General features: G+C 37.6%; 1 protein-coding gene across 3 annotated transcripts in view; it reads left to right on the forward strand.

Moving 5' to 3' along the window:
• Window positions 1-12,865, forward strand: part of LOC128019843 (pleckstrin homology domain-containing family M member 3) — a 37,191-nt gene that overhangs the window by 20,835 nt on the left and 3,491 nt on the right. For 2 of the 3 annotated variants that reach the window (XM_052606123.1, XM_052606122.1), the window contains 2 exons: window positions 1,428-1,491; window positions 11,028-11,185. In XM_052606123.1, coding sequence (XP_052462083.1) covers window positions 1,428-1,491; window positions 11,028-11,185 — 222 coding nt within the window. Of the gene's footprint in view, window positions 1-1,427; window positions 1,492-2,453; window positions 2,601-11,027; window positions 11,186-12,865 lie in introns of those variants that run through there. The other variant, XR_008185251.1, reaches the window with a different exon arrangement.

Below are 12,865 nucleotides of genomic sequence, written 5' to 3' on the forward strand. Positions count from 1 at the left end.
ACAGCTCTTGATAAAGTATCATTTTTGACATGCCTTATGTCAAACATGCAACAAAGCAGCTATCATCAGCTCTGTTTGTACTAATGACACCTACTGCAGCACATTGACCCTTGAGCTTCCCATAAACAAATGAAAAGAGATTTCATCCCCAGCTTAGTAAACATCCCACCCCCTGCCTCCATGACTCAGTTTAGACTTAGATTAGCGTCGTAATGATGGCTTGGCCTAATGAGGCCTGAGGGGACGAGCTGTGAATTGGGCTGTTTGGAGAGCCGCCATGCTTCTCTTCAACCAGTAATGCGATTATGGCACTGAATGAGAAAAAAGGAGCCTCACCACAATCCTCAAAGCTGAAAACTGAGGTGATGTCCAGCGAGCCACGCATGCATTTGGGCCACACGCATCAACACAAACCGTTTTAAATCATATGTGACTTTGTATACATAATATAATAGCTACGTTTACTCCTCAATGCCTCATTATAGCTCAGAGCTACCCAGCATACTTTCCTCCCATGTCATAATGCCATAAATTCCCTCTCTCCTGTGTTTTAGCTGTGTTTGTGGCCTGTAAGCCTGTCTCTAATTGCCAGCATCTGTCTGATGGCCTGCTAATGATGGACCCAAGCCACTGAGAAAGCAGAGTGGATGAACTGTTAGTGGGCAGGAGTAAAGCTAAACCAGTTTCCAGTGCCAGACTACTTAATCGAACCCATTTTCCAGCCTGAAAAAAGACTGAATCCTGTTGAAGCATTCAGCTATAGGGTGTCAAGCCAATAGCATTATGTAAGAATGAATAGATTTTTTGCATCTCCAATTAATTAGAAGGAATCATCTGTTCTGTTTGCTTAGTTGTCGTGGATGTTATGGATTAACTATGAGATCAATCACTTCCAATATCTTCTAGTTTTTCATCTCGTTTGCTTCTCTTAACAGCATATCCTCTCTTTCTCCTTATCTCACTGTGTGCCTGTAGCTTTCCCAGTCCCCTCTTTTCTGGATAATTCTGTGGGCCCTTGAGTTTGTAATGTGAGCAGGCGTGGGTGAATTAGAGAGGGAAAGAGCGAGTGTAGGCTCATGGGAGGAGAGAGGTGAAGAGGGCCATAATAGCCAGCCAGATGGAGAGAGAGAGACAGAGCCGCCCCACTTCACCCATGATAAGAGGTAGTGCTTTTAAATGCCTATTTTACAGCCTTTTTCCAATTCAATTGAATTAACCCCTATTTCCAAGCAATTTGGTCCCATGTTGTTATGGTTACAGAGACGAGATGATAGGATACTAGCGTTCCGCCTCAAATGGAGGTGTATGTATATGTGTGCAGGCTAATGCAGTTATTTTTCTACAGATATGTGCATGCTCCGTTATGACTTGAGATAACATTCATATGCATTTACACTAATGTGATTATTTTCTTTCTATTTTTGCAGGATCTTTCCGAGAGAATACCTGTTACAGCATGTGCACCTCTACTCATTGTCAGATCTGCAGCAGGTAGTTTTATCTCTTTCCTTTATTAACATCTCTCTTTTTTTATTTTAAACATATATCTGTGTGTGTGTGTGTGTGTGTGTGTGTGTGTGTGCGTGTGTGTGTGTGTGTGTGTGTGTGCTATGTGAGATAATCTACGAAATTCTTCTGAATGGAGTAAAAGGTAGTAAAATGTTTTACCAATTGAGCTGAGAGTGTGTAAACTATCAAAGATGTCATAAATTAACATGAAGGATTTCAAACTCTGTCAGCATGTAACAGTTGCTCCTGAATGTCAGTGCAGTAGATATAAAATATCAATTCAAATGGCATTCACAAGAATATTTTGTCAGGCCTTTATTTATTTATTTTTTTAATCTCGCGGTTATGCAGGAAGTCAGTTCTCATTAATTTCACATCAAACAAGTGTCCTAGCATAGTTATCACAGATATTCATCACTGTAACTATGAATATGATCCAATATCAATATTTTATTATATCTTTCTCCATGTAATGGACTTCAGTTGGAACCAACGGGCTGAAGGTCCAAATTGCAGTTTCAGTGCAGCTTAAAAGGGCTCAACACGATCCCAGGATTAAGGGTCTTATCTAGCAAAAAAATCTGTCATTTTCATAAGAAAATAAAAATGTATATACATTACTTTTAACCACAAATGCTCATCTTGCACTATCTCGACCTCACGAATAAGGTAATCACGTTGGAAAGATCCTGTGTGATTTTGGCCCAAAGCACCGACCCAGTGTTTACAAAACGAACGTGCAAAGAAAGTCAAACACCCTTTACAAAAAAGGTAAAACAACGATGTCAGATGATTTTGAAGTTGGAGCAGAAAATGAAATGCGGTTTCTCGTCCCGGCCTGCATGAATTAGCGGGCATGCATCGCAGAACTAGTGCAAGCCGTGCATTTTTGTTTATGCAACTATATAAATTATTATTATTTATTCATTACAATTCTTTTTTAGAAAATGGCTGATGGTTTCACTAAATGAGAACCTTATTCATCGGCTGGTATCGTCTAGAGCCCTTTGCAGCTGCATTGAAACTGCAATACAGACCTTCAACCCATTGAAGTCTATTATATGAAGAAAAATCCTGGAATGGGTCATTCTGTAAGTGAACTAATCCTTTAAAAGTGTCCTTTTTTTTTTTTTTTTACACTTGAGCACCAAATAAGCATATTAGGATTATTTATGAAGGGTCATATGAAACTGGAGTATTGGTTGCCGGAAATACCATCAAAATAAAATAAACATGTTTTTTGACATTTTATTTTGTGCATGTTTTGACCGCATTCTTGACTGTGAATGTCACTTAATATTTGTTTTTTTGTTTTCAATGGAATGACATTCATACATTTTTGTGTGGCTGATATGTTAATAACCTGGTCCCACCTGATTGTGATAAAATACTTCATCGCACTCACACACAGAGAGACACACCTGTAGCACACATCATCACCATGCGCAGTGTCTGATGTGTCATCTAAGTGTCATCTGGCAGTGGGAGTTGAGAGGCTGTGGAAGTAAACTTTTCACACCCTTCCTCTCGTAACCCTGATGTTCGTAGAGTCACTGTAGATCTACGTGCAGCCTCAGTTTCAATGACACACTAACCTTCTGCTTTTCACTTACTGTTGTGAATCCATCTGTAATATGTTTAACAGGTTTCTGCAGGTCTTAAAAAGTCTTTATTTTTCCCTTACACAAATTAAGGCCTTGAAAGGTTTGAAATCTAAGCAGAAAGTCTTAAATTCATAAAGGCATTGCATTAAATGTTGCATCCTTTGCTTTTCCAATACAAATATCTAAACAACTTTAAATACTTAATTTTGACTTGATGCAGAGTGAAGATGTGAATTGTTTATGGAGAAAAGAAATGACTTTAAAACAAGAACAGCCATCTGTTGATTACTTGTCTGATTTAAGTTGATTTCTCTGAGCCCGTTGGCAGATATTTGTCCTTTTTTTGAAATCATAAATCCACTTTATTTTGATAACTTTTCCCAGAAAACATCTTAATTTAAGATTTTTTTAGACATTTCCATGAAAAACAAGACAAAAATACTTAGAACGATACATTTGTATAAATTTTGCTCGTTTTTGGCTTATTTGATTGAAACTTTATTCATCATTAAAATGTTGAACTAAAATTATGAAATTTACATGCTTTAATTAACTTACATGTTTGAAATAACTATTCATATATATAATAAATATAGGAAACCATGCTCTCCTCTTTATTTCTCTCTCTCCTTTCCTCATTCTGCACCCCGTTTCTCCATAGCCCCCTTTTACCGTGCATGAATTTTTGTCATTCTTCTGTTTCTTAGGAATGACCCCTGCCCTTATTTTTCTGTTGCTCTCAGAACATCTATTCTCCTGTCCCACATCCCCTCTCCCTTCTGTCTCCTGGTGGGAGGCTGGGGTCCCTCTCCACCCCTCCGCCCCCACCCAGCTAACTAATTACTGCCATTCAGGAGCAACAGGCAGAAAAACAAAGCGTGACAGTCCTGCCTCTGCTTCTATTCCATTCTGTTCTTCCCCAGCATCCCAATGCCTGACACTGCCTCTCTGTCCCTTTTTTCACGTCTTTTACATTCTACATGTCAATTACAGCTTGTCTTATACAGCTTGTATATTTCATTAATAGCAAATTTTATTAATTCATTTATTTTTAATTAATTCAGTTGATAAATGTTGAAATATTTTATTCATATATATATATATATATATATATATATATATATATATATATATATATATATATATATATATATATATATATATATATATATAAAATGTAATATTATTATTATTATTATTATTATTATTATATATATATTTTTTTTTTTGCCACAAAACAAAGCAGTCTCTCAGTACGAAAACCGATGCAACCGGTTCTTGACTCGAGAACGATTCAATCGTTCATTTATTATCTGGCTCGGCTCGGTGTTCATCTTCAGTTCTCTCTTCACAGCAGTTCAGTCAGTGTACTGCTTGAGTAAATGAATTACTCCGGGATATCGGTTTGTTTGAACTCACAGGGAGTGTCAGCCACGTTAAAAAAGTTCACGGTTTAAGTCATTTGTGGATTAATGGGTATTGGAGATGCGAACCGTTTCAAACCATTTGGTGAACTGGTTCAAGAAGAACTGGTTTACATTTTTCTAAAAATCCTGTCATACGTTCACAAACTGACAGTCACCTCTATTACTAAATATTGTAGAAACATAATTTTCGGTGAAGTTGCTTTGTAACGATTTGTATTGTAAAATGCGCTATTCAAATAAACTTGAATTGAAATAAATCGAATGATTCGTTCGCGAACCGGACATCACTGCACTGTTTTGAACGCACTCCCAACAGACCCAGAAGAGAAGACAATGCTGAAAAATGTCGTAGTTTTTGCTATTTTTGGACCAAAATGTATTGTCGATGCTTCAACAAATTCTAACTGATCCTCTGATATCACATGGACTACTTTGAAGATGCTTTTATTACCTTTCTGGACATGGACAGTATACGGTAAATACATTTTCAATAGAGGGACAGAAAGCTCTGACTAAATATAAAATATCTTTAACGGTGTTCCGAAGATGAACGGAGGTCTTACGGGCTTGGAACGACATGAGGTAGAGTCGTTAATGACAAGATTTTTGGGTGAACTAACCCTTTAAATGCTCTCTGTGCTGTCAGTACTTTGTCGCTCTTCTTGTGTACTACTTATACATGGAATTCGCCGCAAGGCCTTTATGCTGTCTCCCCCACTGCCTCTGTTAGGCCCAAATTTGAGGCATTTCCCATTCACGTCACATTACTTTCTCTTTCAGCTTTTAATTGGCTTACCTTATTAAGGAGCCATTTTCTTTTAGTGTTGCTACTTAATGCCGGTTCCTCCGCAGCTCTGGAATGCTCGCCCTCCGTGTCGAGGTCACTGAATGTTGAACTATCTCCAGCAAGTCTCCAAACACTATAGACTGAAACCAAATGCTCTCCCCTTTTAGTTCAAACAATTAGCACAGAGTTTTGGGCAGTCTTCCTTTTTTCATTTTTTTTTTTTTTTTTGTAAACGACCCGTTGACCATATTTGTTTGTGTAAGACTTGCCTAGAAGCCAGATTTGTTTGGCCACAGCTTTTTGTTTGAGATCTCCACTGAAAGAGTAAGAAAAGTTTACTTATTGAACTAAGATGGACAAACGTACGAGTGCAATAAATGCTAATTGTATTATATGTTGTACTGAAGGCAACAGCGTTGTCCTTGCCAAGATTAGGCACTTCATTGAGCTCAGGCGACAACTTTCAGGTCCTCGGAAGTTACGTATCGGAATCTATTTATTCCTCGCTAAGAGAAACTTTAGCTTTCAACATATCCATAAAACCATCATGTTTCAAGGATTCCTTCATGGCACCTGGTCTACTGTGACCGAAACATTCACATGGTTCACATAGATGTTGAAACTTAAGGCGGTTTCTTTAGTGACCACTTCTTACGATACCCTGGCAGGCCGGCTCTCTCACACTTCTTCGCACACGATGGTTGTAATCCTGTTTTGCCAGGGAGGGTGTTATCCAAACAGAGCTCTCACTCTTTTTATCAGTCTAATCTGGGCCCTTTCTCTGCCGTTTAATGGAGCAGGCGAGGACATTAGGGCCAGGGTTGAGGAGGGGATGAAGAAGTAGGCGCTAAACTGTGATTTTAGGGGATTAAGCAGCTAACGACAAAGCACATGCAAGACAGGAGCAGAAGGTGGGGGATTTGGGGGGAGTTGATTTGGCAGACGTCACCCATGTTCCACACAATAGCCCATAATTTAAAATATAAGAAATATAATCCCTCACATAGAAACTACAATCCAAATGACTACAAAACATCACCCTATAATAAAAATGATTTTAAAAAAGCCCCCCCAAAATGATGTAACCATTTCAAAACACAAGAATATCCAATGATCACAAACCTGACTTGTTTTTAACGATATTTTTACATGTAGCTTAAACTTGTGCAAAAGTAGGAAAGGGTTTAATATTACTTGGTAAATCATTCAAGTTATTAACAGCTCTTGCAGAAAAAGCTAAACAACCAAAATCAGTAACTTTAAAATGTGCTTTTAATCATCTCGTAAAGAAGCTCTTGTTTGTAATATTCCCAGTACGCAAAAAAAACAAAAAAACAAATGCTTTTAAGGGTGAGGGTGCAAGGTTATTAACATTTGTGTACATTAAACAATAGTTAAACAAAAATTGTCAAAAAAAAAAACCTTCTTGTCAAAATACTTGTATTCTTGTCAAATACTTTTAAACTTTTTTATAGAAGATATTCAAGGTATATAGGTGTATATTGTGAAGTAATACAAAAGAGAAATTAGGAAAAATCTAAGAATGCAAAATGTCTTGCAGCTTCTATTGAAAGTTGACTCCTTATAAATGTAAAACTTCTAAGTTAAGGTGTCACTGCACAAACTATTTTAATTACTGTAACTCATTTAAATCAGTTGAACTTGTCTAGCCGTTCATGCATAAATTCTCACTTTCACTATTTTGTCAGTTACTCTTTTCAACAGCCCTCTAGCTCTTCACAGTCCCTCCCCATCAAGCCTGGTGCAAGCATACTCCCTGTTTTGCTCACAGTGTCTGCTAAATTATCGAAATGTTTAATTACTCCCTCTGCCAACATTGATCAAGGGGAGTATATATCATCTTTAGCAAAGGACGGCAAGTGTGCTCACCCCACCGCTTTGATTGGTGGCTTGCAGCGTTTCCTTAATGGCTTGCTATATTACTCGTCCTCATGGGAAGAGGCAGGGTATTGCCTTCAGGCTTCTGTCAGCCCAGTCAGAGAAAAACAGTGGTATCTGAACTGAAAGCTACTTGATGGACGGATGGTTAAGGGCTCTCCTGGTACCTCTACTGAGAAAGCTTGCCAACAGCATCACCTCTATGTTCATTGGGCAATGACAGTGACCGCTTTATGAGTCTTTCTGCCTTGAGTCCTTCTGGCTTGGACAGTGCTTTAGTGGAATGTGAAGAATCTTTTCTTTTTCTTTATTCATTTTAGTTATACTTTCTTATTTTTAGATATTTCATTTAAATGAACCAGAGAAGCTACTTTTAACACTTTTTGGTGAACAACCATCCAATATAACCTTACAAACCAAGTTCAAGTAATTAAACATGTATATTCTAGATTCCCTGTTCCCACAAAAAACTTCCCCTTTTCAACCCATTCTCCCCGTTCATGCTGCGTATGTGTGTGTGCGCGCGTGCGTGTCTTTCGTGGGAGACCACCGTGGTCCTTCCTTTCTTTCTTTTCCCCCAATCCCTCACATCCCACCCTCCCAAGCTCTCCTCGCTGCTCCACTGTCCCCTCTTCTCCTCCTCCATTCTTTGGCTGGCTCCTTGTGGAAGGGCTGAAGAATGCTGGCAGGCCGTTTAATTGGTGTGCCGCAGTGCTGCCAGGTGTATCCACTTGTCTCTGCCCCCTTGGTGAATATGCACTGGAGGTCTAGGCCCCTTCCCCGTCTCATTCAGCTGCCCACAATACGCCTTCTTCAGCACCCCGCTTTCAAAGACCAGGCCGATTTTTAACTACTCTGGCCGATAAATGGCATTCACATATTATTTTTTGCAGACAGTCTCCCAAAAGGAATCACTCCACCCTAGAGCCGAAGCCAACCCCCCACTCTCAAAGCATTCATTAGTTTTCATGTGGATTCCTGATGTGATGTCTTTTTTTTTTTTTTGTACTTTGCTCCCATTGTAACATGTTATTGTAAGTGTCCAGTCACTGAAATTTTCTGATAAACCTCTGTTAACAGGAGGATTACTGTCCATTTGATAATGTAATTATTTTTTTATTTTTGCATTGACAGTTTGAACCTGTTCCTCTCTCATATCTGTTGAACACATTTGGTGAAGGCCTTTTGCTAGCTGAATTGCTGGGGTCGCATTTTACACTTCCCTAGATTCCTCCTACGTGCTTTTCCGTCCCATTTCTCATCATGTTTAAAGCTGGCCTGCAAAGAATCTGCACCTGCAAAATGTTCCTAGGAAGTTCCGTAGACCTCAGACTATCATCTTTCACAAAGTTCCACACATCCTCTGTCCCTTCACATGTTTGTCTATGAATGTTTTGGTGAATTTGCATCAGCCTTGTACTACAGATACAAATGTATACAAATGTGGAAATATGTTGAACACATTTTGCTATATTTAAATGCATTCTGCAGTATTTTAAAAATCTGAAGGGACAGGCAAGTCAATCAGTAGAGATTTGAAGCTATTGTATTTATCACAGCAGGGCTCCAGACTGAAATTAAAACGGTCACAATGGCTCCTTAAGTGATTGATTGATTTATTTATTTATTTGTCCCGAGTTCTGCTCAGTTATCCTTATGTGATGTTGCAGTGCTGCAGTTTAAACGTTCACGTAATTTTAAACCATTCAATCAATTAAAAAATAAATTCAACTTCTAAAAGAGGCAAAATAAACTCTGTTTGCTGTCTGATGGACATGTGTGCGCAAAAGGCTTCCAGTCACACAGTGCAGCTTTATGTACTACATTTCTGTAGTATTTATTTGTTAGTTTGTTAGGCCGGGTTCACACCGCAAGTTTCAGCAGAGCAGAAGCAGCGCGTTAGCAGCAGGTAGGCAGAGCAGAAGCAGCGCGCGCCTATTTTGCTTTCACACCGGCAGCGGAGGCAGCGCGCAACTGAACAGCAGATTTTGGTCAGAGTGCTCTATAATGGGTACGTTCGCATTGCTTTATTTCCCATTTAAAATACATTTAAATAAAAAGACTAGGCAAGAAGCTTTTTTAATTAATAATTTAATTGTTACTTTTGTTGGATCTTTGTTTTGCTGTCTTTGTTTTCCGTGCAGTACGTGTTGTTGATAGAAGAAAGGCCATCGCGCTATATTTGTTATTAAGGAGACTAAAAAGACCCAGACTTTGGGTTCATCCCATTAACCGACGTAGGAGAGAACATGGTGCATATTACCATCTTGTCACTGGGTTTGTTTGCAATCAAATTTACCAAAAAACACCCTGAAAACCAATTTAATAAACGGTTTTAAATTATGTGTATTGTAAATGGTTCACAGCCTTGACTTCCTGCTCATCTTGAAATCAGCATTTACTTGTTTATTATATATGCATGTATCACCTGCTTTTGTTATTTGTGTGCTTATGTGTAATTTAGAAATTGTAAATAAATGGTTCCAATTGAATCAATTTTGAATCAAATATTGAGTTGTTTGCTCGTGTGCCAACGAAAGCGTCAAAAACACTATAAAATTAATTACCATCTGCATCCCATGCTTTTTCCTTCTCCTGCAAGTCTTTATAAAGTACATTGTGTGGATCATAAAGAACTTGATATTTCTCAACTTCCACAATGAGACGAGTGTCGTCCATTATTGTCTTTCCAGGTGCACTCTGAAGACCACCGCCTGTGACACCACGTGCTGTTGTTTATGATTGTTAGCACGACATCCGTTCTTCTGCCAATACATAGGCCTAGTTAAAAGAATAGGACAACTACTAATAATAAATAAATCTCCAAGGCTAAGCTAGCAATATAAATTATTTAAAGTTGTTTTTGTATTTCGGCAAAAAAGTCTATTTTTGGATAGAACTGTAAGTACTTTAACAGATTTTGTAAAAGAAAAAAAATATTAAAAATAAAATTATAATAAAAAATAGAAAAATATGTGGTTTTAAATATCATACATTTTTTATGTAATTTGCTAATAACACAGTAGATATCATTAATGCTAATTTTGGGCAAATTTTCGTTTAAGTACATGTGTATTTTTGCCATGATCATGATCATTTTGGCCATGGTCACTTTATCTTCTATACATATATTTTTATATTAATTTCCTTTTCGTAACATACTCTAGTTCTTGTTAAAACACCCTAGATGTGCTTTTTTGTGCAGTTAGAGCACTTTTTGTGTGAAATCATATTTATTTTGTCCATCAAAGGTGTACTTTCACTTTAACTGAGCGTCAGCAGCGCTGCAAAAATAGACCCAGCGCCGAAACGATCGCGGCACTGCTGCTTCTGCTCTGCTTCTGCAACGCTCTGCCGCGCAGCTTCTGCTTGCGGTGTGAACGCTCTCATCTGTTAACATAGGCACCGAAAAAAATACGCGCTGCTTCTGCTCTGCTGCAGCTTGCGGTGTGAACCCGGCCTTAGTCTGGAAAATCTAAAGGACGTTTTATATAGTTTGTATCTTTGTCCTGTTGAATTTATTTGTACAGTTGCTTATAATTAGTTTCTCTGTTCTTATTTTATTACTGACTATTTACTTGTCTTCTATAAATTTTATGAATTTTTATATTAGTTCGGTTAATATTAGTGTTTGTTGTGGTATCGATATTGGGACATTTCAGTGGTATCTAAAATGCTGGCATCAAAACAATCTTATTTCCAGCAGAACTAAACTATAGTGTGATGTAGTTCTCGTCAAATACAGTGACTCATGTTTTAGTCATATCACCCACCTCTACACTGTCTTTCTCTTTCTTGCAGGTCATAGATGGAAAGCTTGCTCCCTTCCTCTGTAAGGTGATCAAGTTTGCCAGCTCTCATGTCTATAGCTGTAGTCTGTGCCGGGAGAAGGGCTTCATCTGTGAGCTCTGCCACTCTGGCCAGGTCATCTATCCCTTCCAGGAAAATGCCACTAAAAGGTGAGACCTGTAGCCACTCTGACTCTCCAGCGAAGTGGAGTGCTGTTCCCAGAACAGATGCTGCTGTTTAAACACTGCAACACTGATAAAGCCTCCGCTATGATTGGTTAGGACTGCTACAGTTTAAGTTGTACATTTAGAAATTTAATTTTACCAAATTTTTCATAGTTTATTCTGTTCCAAAAGAACCTTGTCACATTTGTTCATCATGAAAAAAAAATCTTTTAAACAAAATTAATTTAATTAATAATGCATATATATATATATATATACACACACATTAGGGGTGTGCAGTGAAGCCAGTATTTGTATCTGTAACAATCACAAAATTATTCGTAGCTGTATTCAGATAAAACCGTAAGTAGGCGGAGCTTGAACCGGAACATTTTACAATTATAGTTGCGAAGACCATTATGGTTTTAGAGACTTTGTTTTTTTCATAGTTATCACTGAACAAATATGCGGTGTTTAACAAAAAAAAAAGTAATGATTTTAACATTTATTTAAATATCTTCTAACAGTCGAAGGTGATACCCTTGTATAGATAAAGTTTCGAGCGCGAGTTCAAGTCCCATTTTGGGGACCTTTCGTGATCCATAAATATTTCAATATCTTCTAATTAAAACCGTAAAGGTTACTATGCAGTTTAGAAATATGAAAATGGATTTAAGTAATTTCCAGGAAATGCATGGAAAAAGCCAAGTGCAACACTGCTATTTCATTTGCGCTTATTTCATTTATAAAATTTACACTCATTTACTTTATACACTTGCTACTGCATTGTAATATTAGAGGTTTATGTAAATCAACATGATTTCCTTTGGCTCACCGGTTCCTGCGGAGGTTAGCTATTTACCTTAAGTAATTTTCAGGTCTAGAAAAGTATGTAAAAATGAGAACAGAGTATGGAAAAATATGTGTGCTTTGACTATTTGTCGACTGATTTAAAATAGACATCCTGTCAACTACTATTATCTTGTTAGCATGCTTTAGGTTTTTTTCATGTTAGGCGTGCTTCAAAATGTAAGACGTTTTTAGCTCTGGTCGTCTGTTTAACTGATAGTTCCCTATAAAGAGGAAATCATATTAAGAGTTTTTAAAATTTTTATCAAAAACAAGGCTTTTAATTCTTTTGTGTAAAGCATAGACCGCTTTTAGGAATAGAACACCAGTAGTTCGTCTGGTTAGTATGGCACAGCCTCTTGGCCAACAGAGATCTTGGGTTTTAGTCTTGGTTTGGCAGCCCAAAAACTTTAACCACTGGGCTACTACCACCCATGATGGTGCACAGAAACAAGTTGTTTCTCTTTAGAGGACTGAGGAACACTTGAGCACCTAAATGTTCTAGTAAAGGAGAAATACATAAATATATACATACACACACACACACACATGCACACACAAATATAATGTTTTGGGTCTTTTTTTATTGTTTTTGTTTAAATCAAGGATACGTTAAATTGATAAACATGACATCGATTGTTACGAAATATTTCTATTTCAAATAAATGCTGTTTTGAACTTTTGAACTGGAAAAAAAAGTATCACGGTTTCAAAAAAATGAATTGTTTTTAGCATTATTAAGAAGTAATATTTCTTGAGCACTAAATTAGCATAATAGAATAAAATCCGGCGTCAAACTGGACCTTGTTTGTAAAACAAGCATCTTCGAAATGCAGG

Source organism: Carassius gibelio, chromosome A9, assembly GCF_023724105.1.
Source record: "Carassius gibelio isolate Cgi1373 ecotype wild population from Czech Republic chromosome A9, carGib1.2-hapl.c, whole genome shotgun sequence".
Lineage (NCBI taxonomy): Eukaryota > Metazoa > Chordata > Actinopteri > Cypriniformes > Cyprinidae > Carassius > Carassius gibelio.